Source organism: Tupaia chinensis, unplaced genomic scaffold (genome assembly GCF_000334495.1).
Source record: "Tupaia chinensis unplaced genomic scaffold, TupChi_1.0 Scaffold000063_1, whole genome shotgun sequence".
Taxonomy (NCBI): domain Eukaryota; kingdom Metazoa; phylum Chordata; class Mammalia; order Scandentia; family Tupaiidae; genus Tupaia; species Tupaia belangeri.
The window spans coordinates 2409969-2431758 of record NW_006159521.1 but is presented as its reverse complement, the minus strand read 5'-3'; the positions used below and the strand labels follow the sequence as shown (position 1 = coordinate 2431758).

Here is a 21790-nt window from a genome sequence, read left to right as displayed (position 1 = left end):
GAAGTGAAAACAAGACATTTCAAGTGTTTTTTGGTTATGTTTTGTGTTTAGTAATTGTATACGTTGCATTCGTTTTCAGTAAGCAGGCAGTTAACTTGTAGATATTCTAGAACTCCATACATTTCAGATGATAGTATATTTTTCCTTTCCCTGTTATTACTGCCTTATGGCAGTCTTAGCAAACCACCAGCCCTGTTACTAAGTATTCATTTCTCGCACCTTCTAGTCCTTCAGCCCCGCATTATCTGTCACCTCCTCTGCCACATCCGCTACTTAATGCCCAGCTCCTTAGCGTCTCCTTGGCCTGTGTTCTGCCAGCTGAGCAGGAAGTGGCTGAGTGATCTGTGACTTTGAGGCTTAGAATCTGGTGAATCTTGACTACTGACCAGTCCTCTTGTGGCCTTCTTGTTATCCTAACTTCATCATTTGGTTATTTTTCCCCTGAGATGCTTCATCCTTCAGTGCACTTAGGACCCTGGTGAGTCTGGCCAGGTCCTACATGTGGCTGGGAGTGCAGTGGAGGATATGCCCAGGATGACAGGCCCAGCCTGAGGCGTTAGGCCTCAGCCAAGCACACGTGGGAACCCTGGCTTATGATGGAATCCAGAATGCTCAGGGTCTCTTACTGTTGAGCAGGTGAGACCACAAAGCCCAGCCTTGTAGACTGTATGGGTCCCCAACTGCCATCACACCCAGCTCATTGTCTGACTGATGGGGACCTGGGGTGGTGCTGGGCCACAGGGCTGACGGGGAGGTAGCTGTCCCCTTGCCTTTAGGAGGATGTGATCTGAATCCACAGATCCTTCCTCCCCCACTGCCACTTACCCGCCATTTTCTTTCTTTCTTTCTTTCTTTCTTTATTTACCCACCATTATTTGGGTGTCAGTAACTCACCCCCATGAAAAGATAAGGCATTCCATTTTAAAACCGGAGCAGACAGCTGTTTTGTGTTCCTGGGTTCTCCACACTCCACCCTGTAATACTTCTAAGACTGTGAAGAGTCATCGTTTTAATAAAGACACTTGCTAGCTGTTCTCTGCTTAGACTGAAATCAAAGCGAAGGGGCCTATCCTGTGTGCTTATCGAAGACATTTGTTTCCTCAGAAAGGATTTTAGGGATAAAAACATTTTATCAGGGTTGATTGGGAAGAGTTTTCAGGTAACTGGTTCGCAGCATCTTAAACACAGGAGCCTTTCTGTTGACCAGTGTTTTCCATCATGGAGGTGGTGTATCTGCACCGTTCACACACTCATTTTCACTAGAGAATGGGCAGGAACACTTAGAATTGGGAACAATGTTGCAGTTGAATGTTTAGATCTAGTTAATGGCATGAGAAAGGTGATTGTAACGCACTATTTACTTTATATTTAAGAACTGTTCATCTTTTTCCTTTATCTATTGCCTCGACTTTTCTCACAGTACTTCAAATAATTGTTGGATCATCAGAAAAGTCATGATGTATTTTTTTTTCTGTGTTTTTCTATGCGAAGCTGCATCATGATTTTTATGACAATCCAGTAAAAATTGTTGCTGTTCTAAATAGTTTTTTTTTTTTGAGAAGTTTTTGCTATAGGGCACATGTGCTTGCCAGACAGACAGAGAGAGACAGAGAGACAGAAAGCGAGAAATAACCCTCCAGGGGGGATGGCCACGTTGCAATCCCTTCTCCTCCATTCTCCTCTCGGGATCTAGGGCATGCATTCACATGTGCCTGGCGTGAGTTTAAGTCACCGGGTCCGGGACTCAAACTGCGGTTGACTACATGGGAGTCCAGCGACAGCCATTACGCTAACTGCTGGTCCCATTTTGAAGGTCAAGAATTTCGTCTCTTGCTTTACTGTATGCAGTGCCAGAGCTTGGCACATGGTAGATGCTCAGTAAATACTGGTCAACAGGGTGAATCAGTGGAAAATGTTAGACATACAAACAATCTTAGGTAAACGTTTAGAAAATCCTGCTCTGCCAGCCTTGACTCTCTCAGATCATCTGTTCCAGTGGAGCGTAGGCCATCATGTTCTCTTTGGAGAGTCCCAGTGGCAGCAGGTGGTGGTGATGGCAGATTTAGTTTGGTTGGTTCAGGTTTATAGTATGCTGATGAGGACCGGCCTAGACTCTGCCTCTGTGACAGAATTCTTTGGTCTGTTTCAAACACTTTGACATTCCCAGGTGACCCTGATGGACAGTCAGGCTTCAGGGAAAATAGGACCTATCATTGCATTATCAACATTTCTCATAGGCTAGTATTTTATTTTGAATTCTCGGGAAACTTTTCTTTTTTTTTTAAACAAGTTTTTGCTATAGGGTACATGTGCTTGCCAGAAAGACACAGAGAGACAGAAAGCAAGAAATCACCACCCCCCGCGGGGATAGCCACGCTGTAATCCCTTCTCCTCCATTCTCCTCTCAGGATCTTGGGCATGCATGCACACATGCCCGGCGTGTCCAGCAACATAGCCATTATGCCAATTGCTGGTCCCAAGGGAAACTATTCTTAAGGTAGGAATATGCTAGATATACAAAATTCTAGCTTAGGTACTTGAATTTGTGTTTCCAACTGGTTCATAATATCAGTTAACTTAAAAACAAGAGCCAGGTGGTGTGGTGGTTGAGGACACTGGACTCCAACATGGCTGACCATGGTTAGGGTCCCGGACCTGGCAGCTTGCTTTCTCACTTTGCTCCCCACCCCCCGCCTTTCTTTCTCTCTCTTTTTCTCACTCTGTCCTTCTCTGGTCAAATTAAAATAAATAAATTAAATTAAATAATTCTTTAAAAAAAAGAAGGATTAGAAAATAATTGACTTATTTCTGATACTGAAGCCAGAGATTCTGTTGTATTTATAGATCACTTTCAGTAGCATGATCTTTTAACAATATTAATTCTTCCAATCAGTGAACATGGGATATCTTTCCATTTATTGTATCCTCTTACTTTCTTTCTTGCTTAAATTTATTCCTAGGTATCTTATTTATTTAGTTTCGTAGCTCTTGTGAATGGAATTGCTCTATTTCTGCTAGTTCATTAATGATATATAGAAATGCTATTGTTTTTTGTATGTTGATTTTGTATAGAAGTTGAGAGTAAAATAGGGTTACAGAGACTGGGAAGGGTAGGGGGAGGCAGGATAGGGAGATGTTGGTTAACAGATTTAAAAAATTACAAAATTAGTAAGATAGGAACAATAAATTCTAGCACAGTAGGTTGACTGTGCTTAGCAGTTATTTATTGTATATTTCAAAGAGTTCAAAGAGAAGATTCTGAATGTCTACAATACAAAGTAATAAGAAATATTTGAGGTGATATATACACTCATTACCCTGATATGATTATTATACATTATATTATTGTATCAAAATATTATGGAGACCAGCAGTTAGCGTAATGGCTATGTTGCTGAACTCCCACGTAGTCAACTGCAGTTCGAGTCCCAGACCCGGTGCCTTAAACTCATACCTGATGTGTGTGCGTGTGTGCCCAAGACCCCGAGAGGAGAATGGAGGAGAAGGGATTGTGGCATGGCCTTCCCCCCCGGAGGGTGATTTCTCACTTTCTGTCTCTCTGTCTCTGTCTTTCTGACGAGTACACACACTCTATAGCAAAAATCTCTCCAAAAAAAAATTTATAAGGTACTCCATAAATATGTACAACTATTATGTGTCAATTTGAAACAAAAAAGCCAAAGAAAAATTAATAGCTGCCATTTATTCAGTTCAAGCTATGTCCGGGTTCTCGGTTAAATAGTTTACAATCCAAACAATCTAGCGTGGAAGGTACATTGTCCTCACTTGACAAACGAGGAGATTGAGGCTGAGGGGTACAACAGCATCTCCAGATTCTCCCAGGTAATGCTTGGGGGAGCCTGAACTGGAAGCCTCTAGCTTCAGAGTTGTGTTCCTGCCACCACACAGTGTCCACAGTCTGTGCCAGCCAAGAGAAGCGGAACTTCGTGACAGACATGGCGTGTAATGATCGGGAGTGTTCACACAGGCAAAGGACAGTAGCGCTTCGGCAGTTCATTGGTTAGTTGTAATATTATGGCAACCAGGCATTTACATCAGCAATTATTCAGAATCCACTTGAGTTGTTTTGGTAAGCTATACATAAAACTAAATTTAGCATTTTCATTTTATTGTTTTGTTTTGTTCTTTTTGCTTGGCGTGTGCCCTTGCCAGAGAGAGAGGAAAAGTGAAGAAATCACCTGGATGGCCATGCCACAATTCCTTCTCCTCCATCCTTTTCTCAGGAGTTTGGGCATGCAGGTGCACATGCCCAGCATGTTTTTTTAAGTCACCGAGTCCAGGACTTGAACCATGGAATCAGCCATGTAGGATCCAGCACCTTAACCACTGTGCTACCTGCTGGCTCTAACCGTTTAGCCAATTTTTAAAAAAGAATTTTAAATTTAATTTATTATTATTATAATTCAATTTGATCAGAAAAAGAGAAAGTGAGAGAGAAAGTGAGAAAGCAAGCTGCCAAGTCCAGGCCTCGAGCCATGGTCTGCAATATGGGAGTCCAGTGCCTTAACCACCACACCACCTGCCAGCCTCAGCCTTTTTTTTTTTTAAGAGATTTTGCCTTAGGGCATGTGTGCTTGCCAGAGAGACAGACAGAGACAGTGAGAGGGAAAGTGAGTTATCACCCTCACCAGGGGGAATGGCCACTCACAGTCCCTTCTCTTCCATTCTCCTCCTGGGAATTTGGGCATGGATACACATGTGCCCAGCATGAGTTTTAAGCTGCTGGGTCTGGGACTTGATCTGCGAGCAATTATGTGGGAGTCCAGCAATGTAACCATTAGCCATCTGCTGGTCATGTTAGCCTTTTTTTTTTTTGAGAGGTTTTTGCTATAGGGCGCGTGTGCTCGCTAGAAAGACAGAGAGCTGGAAAGCGAGACATCACCCCCCCCCCCCCCCCCCGGGAATGGCCATGCTGCAATCTCTTCTCCTCCATTCTCCTCTCGGGATCTTGGGTACACATGTACACGCGCCCAGTGTGAGTTTAAGCCACTGGGTCTGGGACTCAAACTACAGTCTACTACATGGGAATCCAGTGACATAGCCATTACACCAACTGCTGGTTCCACTTTAGCCATCTTTTAAATATGCAGTTATCCACATTCATTTAAAAAAAAGATTATTTACATTAAGATGATTATCTCTTTACAGTATGTAACAAGAGAGACATTATTAGCATTTGAGGTTAGGAGGGAGGAAGATAGAGGAGAATATTGTTTGTCATTTAAACTATTTTTTTTTCTGGTTGCAAAAACGGATAGAGGTAATACAGGGAATTTTGAAAATTCCAAGCTGTCATCCTGGATCCTGCTACACTGAGAGATACCTTCTACTGATGTTTCATTTCCTGTATTCTTTTGTCTATGTGTGTTTTACAGGATTTATATTTATTCACATTTACACTTTATAGTTACATACTGAGTTGAAAGCCAGCCCCCATAGGACCTTGCCTATCAAAACATTTTCTTTTAATTTAATTCTGAGTCCAGAGGTACTAAATGTTTTTTGAGGGATGTAGTATTAAATCTGGCATCTTTATGGAAAGTGGATTAGAGAAGGTTAAGAATGAAAGCAGGGAGACCAATCAAAGATTATGACAATCATTTAGAAAAGGCTAATTGTCAAAGAATCTGAATGAGGCCATGTGTCGGGGGGCTCACAGTCTGGAAATATTGAGGCCCTGGGTCTACAGGACTTGGTGACCGATGGGCTCTGGAGGAGATAAGTCCTGCCTGTCTGCTTAGGCTGTCTAGCCGTACGCTGAAATGATAATACACGGGGGAATGGGAGAATTGGAAGGCTCAAAGACCATTTCTAGCTGCCGACATCCGGACAGTGGTCTCTCAGGCACATCTGGCCTCTGCCTACCTCGTCATCCTCACCTCGCACCCTTCTTCCATTAGTTCCATACACACCTGCCAAGCTGACTTTCTTCCATTCAACCCAGTGGGCTCTCCAACGTCAGCAAGAGATGTATAAATTCCCTACGTGCTAGGTAACCTGGGCTCCCGCCGTTCCACCTTAGTCCCAACCTCTTTACCCAGTTTAAGTCTACTCCATGCTCAGGCATTGGCTTTAGTGGTCATTTTTCTTAGAGAAGCCTCCCCTGACCACTCCAGCCTCTCAGCCAGATGAGATTATGCTCCTTACATATTGTCCAGAGCTCCCTGTGCATCTTCATAGCGATGATCAAACTTATAATGTACCGTATAGTTACTGATTCATTATCTGTTTCCTGTGCTAGACACCCACAAAGAGAAGGGACCCATCTCTCTTGTTCATTGCTGATAGCACCTAGTGCAGGACTGGGCAACAGCAGGTGCTCACCTGGTATTTGTCAAATGGACAGATAGTTGGGTGGGTAGGCCTAGCACTTACTGCAGAAAATAGTTTGGGGATATAGATTTCAGAATAGTTAGCTTACAGGTGTTGAAATATTTGGAAGGTAAACCTTTACAAATACTGGAGGGACCAGCAGATGGAGTAATGGTTACATCACTGGACTCCCATGTAGTCTACCATGGTTCAAGTCTTGCACCCTGTGGCTTAACTCATGCCAGGTGCATTTGTGTGTGCGCCCAAGATCCCAACAGGAGAATGGAGGAGAAGGGACTGTGGTGTGACCATCCCCCTGGGGGGGGTGATTTCTCACTTTCTGTCTTTCTGTTTCTCTTGCAAGCACACGCTCCCTATAGCAAAAATCTCTCTTAAAAAAAGAAAATATGTGGAGTCTTTAAAAATATGGTGACAATGTATTTTATTAATCTGTCATAAATTCATGATATTTTATGTGTCTGTGATATACTTGGATAAATAGAGGCACTTAGATTAGCCTATATAAAAATAAATAATTTTTTTTTAAAGATTTACTTATTTATTGGGACCAGCAGTTAGTGTAAAGGCTATGTTGCTGAACTCCCATGTAGCTGACCACGGTTCGAGTCCCGGACCCAGTGGCTTAAGCTCATGCTGCGCATGTGTATGTGTGTGCCCAAGATCCTGAGAGGACAATGTAAGAGAATGGATTGCGGCATGGCCATGCCCCCTGGGGGGGTGATTTCTCACTTTCTATCTCTTTGTCTGTCTCTGTCTTTCTGGTGAGCGCACACACCCTATAGCAAAAAAAAAATAAAAAAAACTCTCAAAAAATTCTTTTAAAAAAATTTATTTATTTATTTATTTTATTCATTATTATTTACTTTTTAATTTTACCAGAGAGAGAGAAAGAATAAGTGAGAAATCAAGCTGCCAGGCCTGGGACTTGAACCATAGTCAGCCATGTGGGAGACCAGTACCTCAGTCACCATGCCACCTGCCAGCCCTCCCCCTCAAAAAAAGAAATAATTTTAAAGCAGTGTGGTCTGAATTTTAGTAGGTGACTAAGTAGCAAGGGCCTTTATCCTTGGAATAAATAAGTGTACAGTGAAGAGATTACATCTCTTACTCTCAATGTTCTCTCTAGTTTGAGATAAACACCCCTTAAGTTCTATTTGGTGTTGATTGCTATCACGTGAGGTCAGGTAGAAAGAGTGCTGTACCGTAATCACTAATTCATTAAAAGTAAACAGTGGAAATGTTAACACAGTTCATATTTATTTACGTGGTGAGGCAGTGGAAGCATTTATTTATTTTGGCTTCTCTGTATTTTTCAAATTCTGAACCCTTTTTAAAAGATAAGTAAGGACAGACAAAAGGTTTCTAGAAGCTAGGAGTACACTGATGTTATAGTGTAAGGATATGCAATACTAAAGATCTTTTTCTTTCTTCCTATAGGGAATTATGCTGGTCTACGACATCACAAATGAAAAGTCCTTTGATAATATTAAAAACTGGATAAGAAACATTGAAGAGGTGTGTATGGAAAGAGGGTGATGGCACTGGGGATGAGCCCAGCTGGACGCCTCTCAGAGGCTCCTCTGTCTCACTCAGAGGCGACTGAGCTGAGAAGTGGGGCTTGGACAGGTTAAGCGTGCTGTCCCTAAGGAGCTCCCCAAGAGACAGCTCTCTGGTGCTGCCAGTGTCCCAAGGGGTGGGTGTGGACAAAGGAGCAATGGCACTGGATTTTAATTTGGGCCAGATCTTGAGAATCATTTGAGTCTCCGTTTTACATACCAGGAAACTAAGGGCAGAAAAAAATGCGAACTGTTTATTTATTTATTATTAACAATGAAATCAAGGATATTACCATACACATCATTTTCAATAGAGAATTTTACATTCTTGTTAAGTGTTTTACGTTCTATTATGCATTTCTTCCCTTTGCCCCTCCTACCCGCTACCATTCACTTCCTCCCTTTCAGACTCTGGTTTCACACTTATCTTTCCTACGGTCATATTTTCAGTCTTTCCATTTCTGCCATAGAGTTCAGACATTCAGTTCACACTGAGTGGGGATATACAGTGTTTATCTCTCATAGTCTGGCTTACTTCACTTGGCAGTAGGTCTTCCATATTTAACCACTTTGAGACAAATGACAATGTCTCATTGTTCCTTATGGCTGAATAATACTGCCATAATTTGTCAACTGGGTCATCAGTTCTTGGGCACTTAGGTTGACTCCATGTCTTCACAATCACAAATGCTGCACCATAAACATGGCATTGCCATGTGCCCTTCTGCCTGAGTGCTTTCGTATCATTTGGGTGAATACCAGGGAGGGAGATGACGGGCTCAGATGATAATCTATTCATAGGTTTTGAGGAGCCAAAATAAGAGCAATGTCACAGAATTTTAAACTGAAAATTTTATCTTGAAAATATAGTCTAGGGAACCAGCAGTTAGTGTAATGGCTATGTCACTGGACTCCCACGTAGTTGACCACGGTTCACGTCCCGGACCCAGTGACTTAAAACTCATGCCGGGTGCGTGTGCGTGCGTGCCCAAGATCCTGAGAGGAGAATGGAGGAGAAGGGATTGCGGTGTGACCATCCTCCCTGGGGGGTGATTTCTCACTTTCTGTCTCTATGTCTCTCTCTGTCTGTCTGGTGAGCGCATGCGCCCTATAGCGAAAATCTCTCCAAAAAAAAGAAAAAAGAAAATCCAAGTCTCCATTTAACATGCAACCTGAAATAATTTTGTACACATTTTTATTAACCCACATGTTTTTTTAAAGTGTATTTTCTTTGTAATTGACAATGAATCCATTTATTAAGTAGTCAGAATTTGTATTACCTTCTTGGGTCTGTGATCCCCAATTATTTTTTGTCTTTGTCCCAAACAAATATTCAGAAGTTTTGTTGTAGGTAACCCTAAGTTTTACTCCTGTTTGTTCATATGCAAATAAAAGGGAAAAGAAGAGTAACAACTGTGGGCCTGTGATAGGCAGTTAGTCAGTCATGAGCTGGCAGTCCTAAGAGAAAAACGAAAGGCTCATCTAGCTCCAGGCACCAGGAGGATGAGGCAATTTGCCATCTTCCTTCCTTGAGGCCTGAGAGAAGCTCACAGGGATGATTCGTGGATTTTATCAAAAAGACCCAAGCAGGGACCAGCAGTTAGCGCAATGGCTATGTCGCTGGACTCCCACATAGTCGACCGCGGTTCGAGTCCCGGACCCGGTGGCTTAAACTCACGCTGGGCGCGTGTGCGTGCGTGCCCAAGATCCCGAAAGGAGAATGGAGGAGAAGGGATTGTGGCTCTCGCATTGGGCACCATGTGCAATTAGGTAATCAAGTTCCTCACTCTACCTGTGAGGAAGATGGGCAGGTGCAGGAAAAGAGCGTGTGGATTCTAATTTAAAGGAAGGACATAGGCAGCATAAGGGGCCTCCCACTAATGAATATTCATGACCTCTAGTAATAAAAATAACAGTTAACTAGTACCAAGCGTGGTTGCCACCTGGCAATCTGCCCGCCCAAGAGCCTTTTGGGTGTACTTTCTTTCTTTCCTTTCCTTTCTTTCTATTAAATCTTCCTTTCTACCTACTTCATTCGTGGTTGCAGTTTCATTTTGTGCCTAGGGACAGATCTCTAATTTTAGTGATCTGGACCCAAAGAACCAAGGATTTCACAACGCAGCTCGACACTTTCCCATCCGTTAACAGGCCCTTGGGGAAAAAAGTGTGCACAGCAGTTCTGTGAAGGCTCTTAAACTGTAGCTTTCTTCCTCCTCCATCTTTCAACTTTTCTCCCATCAGGCCTTATGGTGAATACAAGATTATTTGTCTTACTATTAACTTCCTGATTGTTTCTGACAGGTTAGGATTTGGCTATCGAATAACCGTGATTTTTATAGCATACTATTTTCTCCTTGCAGCATGCCTCTTCAGATGTTGAAAGAATGATCCTGGGGAACAAATGTGATATGAATGACAAAAGACAAGTGTCAAAAGAAAGAGGGGAAAAGGTAAATTTGAACTGAATGAATAAGGTTGGCATCTCCTCACATTAAGTATTTTTTCTCTTAGTATTATTTATTTATTTAAGTTTTTAAAATAGCTAAGGGTTAGTCTTTTAAAAATGGATATGAGCAACAAAAAGATATAATACATACTCGAATGGTATGAATTAGTATTCGAGACCCAACTCTATGTACTGTGTGGTCATGACTCATTTCTAAAGAATTTGCTCATGTTTTCTGGGACATACAAATAGATCCTTTTTAAGGCTCCTGCAGCTTACAGTTCAGGCTATTTCTTTGAGATCTGTGTGAAAATGCCCACTTTTGAACTGAAAGTAATTCATTCTTTAAAAAAAAAAACAGTAATAGAATAGGTAATCATTTTCAGTTCATTTTTTTTTCTCTAAGAATATTTTGTTACACATTAGATTCAGGTCATTACCACTAACTCCTTGTAGGTAATCAAGCTACGGATATCATTTACAGGTCATTTCTAGAGATTTCTCTATTCTGTGTCCTGTAAAAAGCAAAAGAGCTTGTTTTATGTCCGTACTTATTTCTATGACCTTTTCTAAGTTGACTTAGAGACTTCCCTCTTCACGTCTTGGAATTTTGCTTTAGCCTTTTCTTTTTTTAGTGATAGATACAAAATGCGTTTGGTTTTTCAACCTGACTGCAAACTTTTTCTCCTAAAATCATTCCCTTAATTTTAGTGTTGTACATGAACTGGGAACTCTGTCAGAGCAGATGGAAATATGGAGGAGCTCACAGTTGGTCTCGGTCAATAAAAATCCAAAGCAATGAGTATTTCAGTATCGTGTTCTATATTGGACCGATTTATTCAAAATAGCCCAAAGTTAGCATAGTAACTGCTGGAAAATTGTACTTTCAGAGCAGGTAAGAGGACCAGATGAATAACAAGTTTATAGTAGGGGCGGGAATCCATCTCATAATTTTTCTCATATTAGAGAACTAAAAGTATGATAGAAAAAGTGGGAGTTCTTAAATTGTGTTTTATTTAAAATGGTGTCTTAAATGAAAGTTCTGCCACTTCTAAAAAAATTTAATTATTTATTTATTTTTATTATTATCCATTTTGACCAGAGAGAGACAGAGAAAAAGAGAGAGAGGGAATATGAGAAAGCAAGCTGCCAGGTTTGGGACTCGAACTGTGGTCAACCATGTGGGAGTTCAGCACCTCAACCACTCTACCTCATGCCAACCTCTGGCACTTTTCTTTTATTAATTAAATTACATGACTAAATTCTAAATACAGTAGAGGAAAGCAAATAAGTTTGAGAATCATGGGAGTTCTGCTATACATACTCTAGCTTTGCGACTTTAAAGACCTAAGATACATAAATGCTTTATATGTTTAAGAACGTTTCACTAAATTGAAATGTTTCTGCTTGCCTTTTAGCTAGCAATTGACTACGGGATCAAATTCCTGGAGACAAGTGCAAAATCCAGTACAAACGTAGAGGAGGTAAACTGCAGACATCATTTATAGGCCACCTAGGAGCCTGCGTTTGAGCAGCCCTTAGAGTCTTGGTATTTTCTGACCCAGTGAATACCTTCTGTTGATTCACCTCTATTTTGTGCACTTTTGTCCTTCTCAAGTTTTGTTTGTTTGTTTTAAGGTTTTTGTCATAGGGCACATGTGCTCACCAGAGAGACAGACGGAAAGTGAAAAATCATTCCCTGGGGGATGCCACACTGCAGTCCCTTCTCCTCCATTCCCTTCCTGAGATTTTGAGCATGCACGCACACACACCCAGCATGATTTTGAAGCTGCCAGGTCATAGACTTGAACTGTGGTTGGCCATGTGGGAGCCTGGCATCTTAACCACCACACCACTTGCTGGCCCCTGTGCTTCTGAGTGTTATGTGAACTCTGGATGGTGAATTTCTTTCTTTTTTTTGGTAGAGGTCTTTGTTTTAGGGTGCGTGTGCTCACTGGAGAGAGAGAGACAGAGACAGTGAGAGGGAAAGTGAAAAATCACATCTGTAGAGAAGGCCATACCATAATCCCTTCTCCTCCATTCTCTTCCTGGGATCTTGGGTACACAGCACATGTGCCTGGTGTGAGTTTCAGGCCACCAGGTCCGGGACTCAAACCATAGTTGGCCAAGCAGGAACGCAGTGACGTAACCACTACACCATCTGCTGCTCCCTGGTTGTTGAATTTCTAGCAGCCAGCCTCCACTCGGATTATATTGGGTTGTGCAATTAAGATTCACTGAACAAAAGACAGAAGGTCAGTTTAAGTTCATCTCTGCCCTTTGTTGGGGAGCTGCATATCCTAGACTTCAGACCCACTGTCCTCTGTTCATTTATCATCATCCATGTCATCCTGTAGCAGGAGAGTGAATTTACTTTCATATCTGTCCCCTCTCAGGAGAGAATTAAACTGATAGCCTATTGAACATTTTCTTATAGTGTACACATTCAAAGTAGATTAAGCATGATAGATTGTAACATGATGGCATTTAGTAGAAATAAGAAAGTGTATTTATCAGACAGTAATTTTAATAAATTTTCATTAAATTAGATGTTAAACAAACCAAATCATCTAAAGTCTCTTAAGAATAGTTTTTATTTTTTTCCACCAAGAGCAAAATTGTTATGGTATTTTATTTTAACAAAAAACAATAATTTATGTCCAGCCCATGGCACAGTGGCTAAGCACCATGCAGAGGAATCTGGATTGTACACGGCCTATCATGGTTTGAGCCCTGGTCTAGCAGCTTGAAAAACGTGCCCAGCATGCATGTGCCTGCCTGGAATCCTGATGGGATAGAGAAATGGGTTAAGGGAATTGCAGCGTTACCAGGCTCTACTGGGGGTGTTTTGTCTCTTTTTCTCTCCCTTTCTCACTCACTCTAGCATGCACATACACCCTATGGTGTTAAAGTAAAGCTTTTATTAAAAAAATGATTTAATTTAACTCTGCCTATTTATTTATTTATTTATTTATTTTAATTTGACCAGAGAGGGAGGTGGTGGGAGGGAGATTGAGAAAGTGAGAAGCAAGTTGCCGGGTCTGGGACCCGAACCACGGTCGGCCACATGACAGTCCAGCGTCCTCAACCACCACATCACCTGCCAGCTTCCCTCTCCCCTTTTTTAAAAGAATTAAAAAGGTTTTTTTTTAAACTGATCATTAAATTAATACATGTAATGTATGTTTATGTCATTCACTTAATGACAGTGATGGTATCATACATTATTTCTTAGACTACTCACTGTTCATCACACGATAGGTAAAAATGAAGACTTAATGAATTATTGGCTGTGGAGAATGACCAGAAGTTTTCCTTCATTTTTTAAAAAAACTAACGGTCATTGTTTCAGGTTGGCTAATGAGTGTTGGGAAACAGGAAGCCTCTGTTGATTTATTTACCAAGCATACATAAGCAGAAAAACACTTCCTTCTGCTTGCCACAAAAGGATTTCCCTCCATCAGAAAGAGGGGAGCCTCTTAAGTCAGCTCGAATGGTGGAGGAGGGTGGAGGGCGAGCTCACTGAGCCAGCCCACGGCCCACGTGGAAGCACTGCCACAGGATGGGCTCCCGCCCTGGCCTGAGGGAGCAGGCTTAGCTGGCCAGTACCTGCACCCAGATCACAGTGGGGGCTTACCGAGAACACTGTGTTATAGAAGGACAGAGGCTGGGCGTCCCAAGCGGCTTATTCTTGCTTACTCGGGCCAGGCATTCTATAGAAGTCAGTGATTTCCCCGGGACCTTCTATCAGTGTGGTTAGTCTCCCAAAACCTGCAATGGTCTTATTTAGAAACCTAGGCTCTTAGGTGACCAGTGTGACAGTGAGACACACTACCGTGAGTAATTATAGTCATTCTCATATTGGTTATATTTGACTGGATTGGAAATAATCCTTTTCCTGAACAGTTTCGGGGAATTGAAAGTAGTTGGAAAGAAGCTAACATAAAAGTGGGTTTAGCTTGGGGACAACTGAGGAAGCTCTTAGAATTCTTAGCTCTGTAGAAACAAAGTAAAGTGATAATAAGTTTAAAAAATGTTTGATTTGGTCAAGAGACACTATGGGGAAAGTGTCACTAAGGTTAATCAGATTTGTCTTGCTTCCAATTGAACTGATTTCCATGGGAATTTCTGAACTCCAAGAACTGTCAGGATTTTGGAGTGTCAAGACATGGAAGATAACACTCAGGTGAAAGGGTAAGGCAGGTTTGAAAGAGAAGGTCAGAAGTGAAAGGTGGAGAATTTTGTGGAAACAGATTTTAGAGCTACAGGGTAATGCATAATCATTCATTCGTTCACTTATTGTCTTAGTCTGTTACTGTGTTGCTGAATACCCGAGACTGGGTGAGGTTTATTTGGCTCATGATTCTGGTGACCAGAACATCCAAAGGCATAGACTGGCCTCTGGTCGGCCTTTGATGCAGTGTCATAGCATGGCTGAGAAGAGTGGAAAGGGAAGTGGGGAGGTACAGAGAGACCTGCAGGCAGCCGACTTGCCTTTATAGCAGGCTGCTCTGGAGAACACAAACTCCTGAAAAGTCCCTCCCTCCAGAACCTGCATTAATTATTCATGATTGATCTGGCCCAGACACCACCTCCCACTAAGCCCTTTCCCTCCTTTGGGCAACACTCCACCATTGGGGTTAGTTTATGCTGCAGTTGTAGTTCATCACACTCAGAGGTAGCACTCCTTAAATAGACTCATTGTCTCCTAGACCAGGCCCTGTGCTGTGCTCTGGGGACACCAGGGTGGCTTAGACAGAGCCTCTGCCCTGTTCTTGGCACACTGAGGAAGCTACTTATAACACGTCATATTAGGAGCTGGTGTCAGGTTTTACATGAAGAAAATATAGTTTCAAGTTTTAAAAAATATTTATTATTTAAGTTTATTATTAGTATTATTATTTTAATTTGACCAGAAGAGACAGAGAGGGGGAAAGTGAAAAAACAAGTTGCCAGGTTCGGAACCTGAGCCATGGCCGGCCATGTGGCAGTCCAGTGCCTTTAACCACCGTGCCACCTGCTGGCCTCTGAAAAAATACTTGATAACCGAATGAATGACAATTTGATAACACTGGAATATGCTTGTATGCTTGTGATATAATTGAAAAAGTGCATACAACATTCACGTGCATACCATATTATGTTCTTTTCCCAATTAGAAAGTTTAATGTTTTTATGGAAAAATATATTATTTCTAATTTAAAATATGTTATGCATATATAATAATAAATTCTTTTGTTTTATTTTTAGGCATTTTTTACACTGGCACGGGATATAATGACAAAACTCAACAGAAAAATGGTTTGTATCCTTCATAATCTTATCTCTTTTGTGCTACTTTTTTTTTTAGGTTTTTGCCATAGGGTACTTGTGCTCCCCAGAGACATTGAGAGGGAAATTGAGAAATTCTCCCTCCTGAGGGGTTAGTCACGCTGCAGTCCCTTTCCCTCCATTCTCTTCATGGGATTTTTGGGCATGCAGGCACATGGCATTACTTTCCAGCAGCCAGGTCTGGGCTTGAACCATGGTTGACTGTATGAGAGTCTATCACCTTAACCACTCTTACGCTGCTTTTTAATGTGGTATTGTAAGAAAGGGTAGGCCTGATTGCAATATATTTACATGAAACTCACTTTTTCCCGACTCTCATATATCTCTACTTGAACTTTGCTTTTTCTGTTTCTTCAGGATTCTTGTTTCTTTTTTATTTCAAGAGGGATTTTTGCTATAAGGCATGTGTGCTTGCTGGAGAGACAGAGAGACAGAAAGCAAGAAATCACCCCCAAGTAATCCCTTCTCCTCCAGTCTCTTCTTGGGATTTTGGGCACACCTGCTCACACCCCCAGCTGCTGGGTCCGGGACTCAAACCATGGTCAACTATGTGGGAGTCCAGTGATGTAACCATTATGCCATCTGTTGGTCCCAGGGTTCTTATTTCTTAACTGTAGCTGTTTGAGTCCTTTCAACTGGCTCTTTAAGTGGTGTTTAATTGAATTTTGATCAGAATAATGAAAGTAATCATGGTGTAAATTCCATTTTTGCCATAAAATTATCTAGTTTTGTTTTCATGTAACATTTATATCTATATAATTATGATCTTGGTGTTGTTGATGTTTGTCATTTGGAACTATCTCTGATGACAGGATGAAACCATGGTTTCCTGTAAGGACATGAGGACAACCATAAACGTTTGTTTTAACCTGAGTCCTCAATGTAGCTGTATACTTTCTGTCACCAGCTCTTCTTACCACCAAGATCATCCACACCAGTATCTCAGCATCGTTTCCATCATTACCCTTGAAACTTTACACTCCTTTGGTTATAATTTCTTTGAACTGGAAAGGAGCTTCCTGTCTAATACATTATTAATATAAAAAGGGTTATCATAAGGATAGTTTTGTCTTTTTTTTTTTTTGGAGAGGTTTTTACTATAGGGCGCGTGTGCTCGCTAGAAAGACAGAGAGAGACAGAGAGACAGAAAGCAAGAAATCACCACCCGGGGGGATGGCCACACCACAATCCCTTCTCCTCCATTCTCCTCTCGGGATCTTGGGCACGCACACACACATGCTCAGTGTGAGTTTAAGCCATCAAGTCCAGGACTCGAACCATGGTCGGCTACATGGGAGTCCAGCGACATAGCCATTATGCTTAACTGCTGGTCCCAGGATAGTTTTGTCTTTTTAATCCACCATTTCCAGTGAAAAAGATGAAGAGCTTAACTAGTTCCCTTTCTGTGAAGTGCTCTAGAAAATCTACAATTCATTAGAATGCTCACTTCACACAATGTGGTTTAGTTTGTATTTTTATTTTTTAGGTAATTGGGATCAAACTACGAAACTTTTATTTCCTCGCTAATTTCATCTTCTATTTTTTAGAATGACAGCAATTCATCAGGGGCAGGTGGACCAGTGAAAATAACAGAAAACCGATCAAAGAAGACCAGTTTCTTCCGTTGTTCGCTACTTTGATGAACTCTTTCTGAGAGACTGCAGCCCACCTCCAGGGCCCTTTCCTGCTTCTCTGAAAGCACAGGTCACCCAGCCTCAGAATCACACCGCCCAGCTGCTGCGGAGAGCACCGTGGAACTTAGACCTCTCGACCCTGAACGCCAAGTGGATTCCAGCCTCCTGGCCTAGCGAAAGAACAGGCTCTTTTTTACCAACATGGAAGCAATGTAGTGGAGACACACGCAGGACCCAACTCGTTTTTCCTTTGTGTTACTGCCTGTTGCAGAGCTGCTGTCTTTCTGTTTCCCTTTGCACATCAGTGTTAGCTTTTCTTAGACTCATGTGCACACCTGCTGCCATGAAGTTCTAGGCACGTGTGTTCATTTGGGATGTCTAAAAGAGAGAAGAAGGTTTAAAGCAGAGGTAAATGTACTAAAATTAAGGGACATTTAGTCTGGCTCACAGGGCCACATGTTACTGCATTGGTGGCATTTACTTAAGGGCTTTGGTTTGTGATTTTCTTTAAATAATCATTAAATGCTGATCAAATTTATTTGAAAACATTTATAAAAATGTCCATCCATTCATCAGAGGCCACATGCCTTTGTTTCTTCCCAAGGTTAAGAGATTTGCTTCATTCCTGACCTTTTTGCCAGAGAGTCTGGATAGATGAATGAATCACTTTTTAATTGATTACCTCTGCCAAATCTATAGAAACTCCATTTGGAAACCACCTTAAATTCACTTTTCCTAGGGTCTGAATTTGTTCTTTTTTCCCATGTTTGATTTACTGTAATTACTTAGTTTTCTAAAAATCTTAACATATTTGGACATTACTGTCTGTTTCTATTTGTGGAAGTCTTGAGCTGAAATTTTACCTAGTCGATTTGGGTTTTATTTTCAGTATCTAACTGTGGTTCTGTGGTATCGGAATATGTAATCTATTTTTCCTTAGGTTCACCGCCTTAGCTTGCTGGCTTAGTTGTAATACCCAATTCCCACCATAATCCCTGTCTGTAAGAGCTAACAAAAGTTAGATTTAGATTTCAGTTTGCAGAAAGTTTACCTATAAGGGGAGATTAACTTGTTAATATAAAAATTTAATAGAGATCGCTCTTGGTAATGGTGAACATAATGACTTCTCATTTTGTTTTTATTTGGGAGGGTTTTTGTTCTTTTTTTTTTTTTTTACTCAAAATAATTGGGCCTAGTGCAACCTTTAGGAAAAGTCATGCCTTTTTAGTAGAGACCATTTTAGTTTTAGTTTAAGAACAACTCGTCGAATGTGTAGAGCCCAGTCCCACATGTTTGTATTCATTGTTATAGAATGTGGTCTAATCATTTGGGCCAAAGCCAACCAAAAGCTGAGTTGCCTTTCTCACCAAACACTGGTACTGGTTTACCTTTTGTAGATGAAACCATCACATAAGAAAAAGTATTTAGTGTTAACTGATGTGCCAAATTCACATCATGATATCATTGCTGTCATTGTTGCCTTCAGCGTCATTACATAAGGGGCGTAATAAAGAGGTGACTGGGGACGTGAACTCTGTTCACAGTGGTGTCTTCCTCTTATGCCTGTTTTACTTCACAAAGGCTTCTACCATGCTCGATAGTTAAGGATGGGAGATGGAAGCAGACATGGATTGGTCGTTACCACAGAGAACTCAGATGTGTAGTGAGAACGCTTGGGCCAGCCAACTTTCACGACTTGTTTGAGAACATAGGAACAACTTAGTGGCTGCAAACATGCCGGAGCAGTTTCCGATGGTCACACTACCCTTACTGTTGAGAAATGTCAGCCTCCTTGACCTTTTCCCTTGCATATACCTCTAGGCTTAGTTACCCTTGGTAATCCCAGTCTCATCCTAGCCTCATGACTGAAAGTTAATTGGAAATCCACTATCTTCAAATTAGAGACTTTTTTGAAAAGGAAAATAATTTCTTAGGAACATCTTGTATTCACAAGTCTTCTGAAGCAAATCCAAGCAGCTGAGCTTTCTGGATGGTAACAAAGTACCTTCTACAAGACAAGTGCTATGACACCATGGATGAATGTAATTCTCGCAGTAATTTACCTCTGGCTATGTGGTGTCTTAACACTTCGGTTTATATCTCAGGGGTTGTCTGCAAACCAAAACTGACATATTCTGTGTTAGCTTTTTGTTTGTTTTTAACAGAATGTTTTGCTTTTGTTGAATTTCTCCTCTCGTCTTTTGTCTTCTATGGGTTAATAACTAGTCTCCATGAACTTCCCTTTGAAAGAGCCTATAAAAGTTAGATAAGTCTAAAAGTGCTCTTTGAAGTAGCAGTGAATTGGGAATATATGCTCTGTTATATAGAAATAAATTGTCCTTGCTATTTTCTTACATTTAGCTTTGCTAAATTGTTTATAATTTGAGCTAAGACCATAGAAAACTCACTTTCTGCATGGTAAAATGACCCAATAAATATTCCACTTTGCTTAATAATGTACATATAGTGCATTATTTTTTCTATCAGTAGATTAATTTAGTGACAGATCATTGTCCGTTCCCTGCTGAAACGAAGAAATCTCGTATTTTGTGAGCGCTTTTGTGGCATGGTTAAGGTACCTGAAGATTCTGGCAGCAGTGTTAATGACGCGGTGGCTGCACGTAATGCTCATTTTGGGCAGTGATTGGACGAGACCTTTCGAAATAGTCTGAGGGTGTCAGACTGTGCAGATGTGCGGGGACCAAGTGGCCTGTCGATCAGCTGATTGTACAGTGTTTCACCGGGAACTTATTTTAGCTGTATTTCACTTCAGAGTATGATAAAACGACCCGCCTGTGCATCAGTTAGTAGGTGCCGCAGGGTTTCTTACTCTTTACATGGACATTTTGTGCAGTCTTTGTTCTAAATTTTCAAAAGACTATATACTCTTACTTTGAAGGACTGTTTTTCAATTATACCTCATTTAGCTAACTAGTCTTCTGATACCTGGTAGAAGAACAGTGAGCCAGCCTTTAAGCACCCCACAAAATTTAGACTCTGTGATTGGCTTTTGAGTTGAGGGCACCCTCGGGAAAGGTAGGAGGTACCTTAGTTTAGAACAGAACATACATGTCCTATCCAGTAGTGTACAAATGTATTAACTCCCTGTCTCCATTATAAGTTTAGCTGTGCAATATAGATAGATGCTTTGCAGAAGGTTCTAAGTAAGATTATGACTCCATTTTATAGGTTCTGAATGCGGAGAGTCCGTAATAAAGCGTATCACATTTTTCTTGTGAACAGTAAGGGATACATTTAAGCAGAAGTTCATGACTTGGATTTCCTTTATAAATTTAGTTCTTAATCTTCAAAGATGAGCTACTAAGCTTAAAATCATAAAGCCGCACTTCGTTATGGTGGTGTACTTCTCTCAAATTTGAAGCTCTCATTTCTACAATCAGGTTTTTTAGAATTTATTTTTAAACACAAAGGAATGCTTGCTTTCTTCTTGATATATCCAAAGGGGAGGAGGTTGTAAAGGAATGTTTAATAATGTAATCCCTTAGTGTAGAGAGACCTAGGACAGGATATGCTGATAACATTTCAAATTCTAGGGTAATTTTACAGTAGAGTCTGTCTTTTGAAGACTAATAAAATTAATGGGTATCGTGTTCACGATGAAAAATATTGAAATGAATGAAATGTACAGAAACAAAAGTGAGCAAACAATTATTTTAGCGATATTTTTACTTCCTCGACTTCATTTCTTGAAACGTGTGTGCCATATACAGTTGCATTTCTTGTTGCCAAGAACTAATTGAACGACCTATTTCATTTTCTTACCTTTTTAAAAAATGTGAATTGTTATCGTTCATTCCTATGGCCTTAAGGTGGGTTTTATTTCGTTTGTTTGCAGTGGACACTGCAGATCCTTTAATACAAAAATACCATAAACGATTTGACTAAAATCATGCCCGTAATGGAAAGTATCTAGTTTTTCTATAGAATTATCCTACTGTGTATTTTAAGCGTATTTTATTTTTGTTCCAATGGCTTAATGTGAAAAGTTCCTGCAGAGAGAGTGGACCTGTCATGTGCTTAATCTTGTTTAAGCCAGTTCATTAACTGTGTACTGATACTGAGACTGTGGGGTTTTTGTTTTTAAGTGGATTTTATTCCAGGTGAACTATTTTTTTTTTTTTTTTTTTTTTTAACAATAATGTTCGTCTAAAATAAAAACTACATAATGAAAATATATATGACTCTCTAAATGGAGTGCATATTTTTAAAAAATGTTTCTGCAGGTTTGCTAGCTTCTCACAGAGGGACGCGGGGAGATCAGAATTAGGAGAAAGAGGGGACCAGCAGTTAGCGTAATGGCTATGTCACTGGACTCCCAGGTAGTCAACCGCGGTTCGTGTCCCGGACCCGGTCCCTTAAAACTCACGCCGGGCGCATGTGCGTGCGTGCCCAAGATCCCGAGAGGAGAATGGAGGAGAAGGGATTGTGGTGTGGCCATCCCCTCTTGG

At 40.9% G+C, this 21790-nt stretch overlaps 1 protein-coding gene across 3 annotated transcripts in view; it reads left to right on the top strand.

Annotated features, from left to right (window-relative positions):
• The window catches only part of RAB8B (RAB8B, member RAS oncogene family), a 79807-nt gene extending 61914 nt beyond the window's left edge, over positions 1-17893 (top strand). For 2 of the 3 annotated variants that reach the window (XM_006141754.3, XM_027765863.1), the window contains exons 4-8: positions 7792-7869; positions 10271-10360; positions 11775-11840; positions 15607-15657; positions 17235-17893. In XM_006141754.3, coding sequence (XP_006141816.1) covers positions 7792-7869; positions 10271-10360; positions 11775-11840; positions 15607-15657; positions 17235-17327 — 378 coding nt within the window. In that variant the 3' untranslated portion in view covers positions 17328-17893. The remainder of the gene's footprint in view (positions 1-7791; positions 7870-10270; positions 10361-11774; positions 11841-15606; positions 15658-17234) is intronic. The other variant, XM_027765865.1, reaches the window with a different exon arrangement.
• Positions 17894-21790: the final 3897 nt, after the last annotated feature.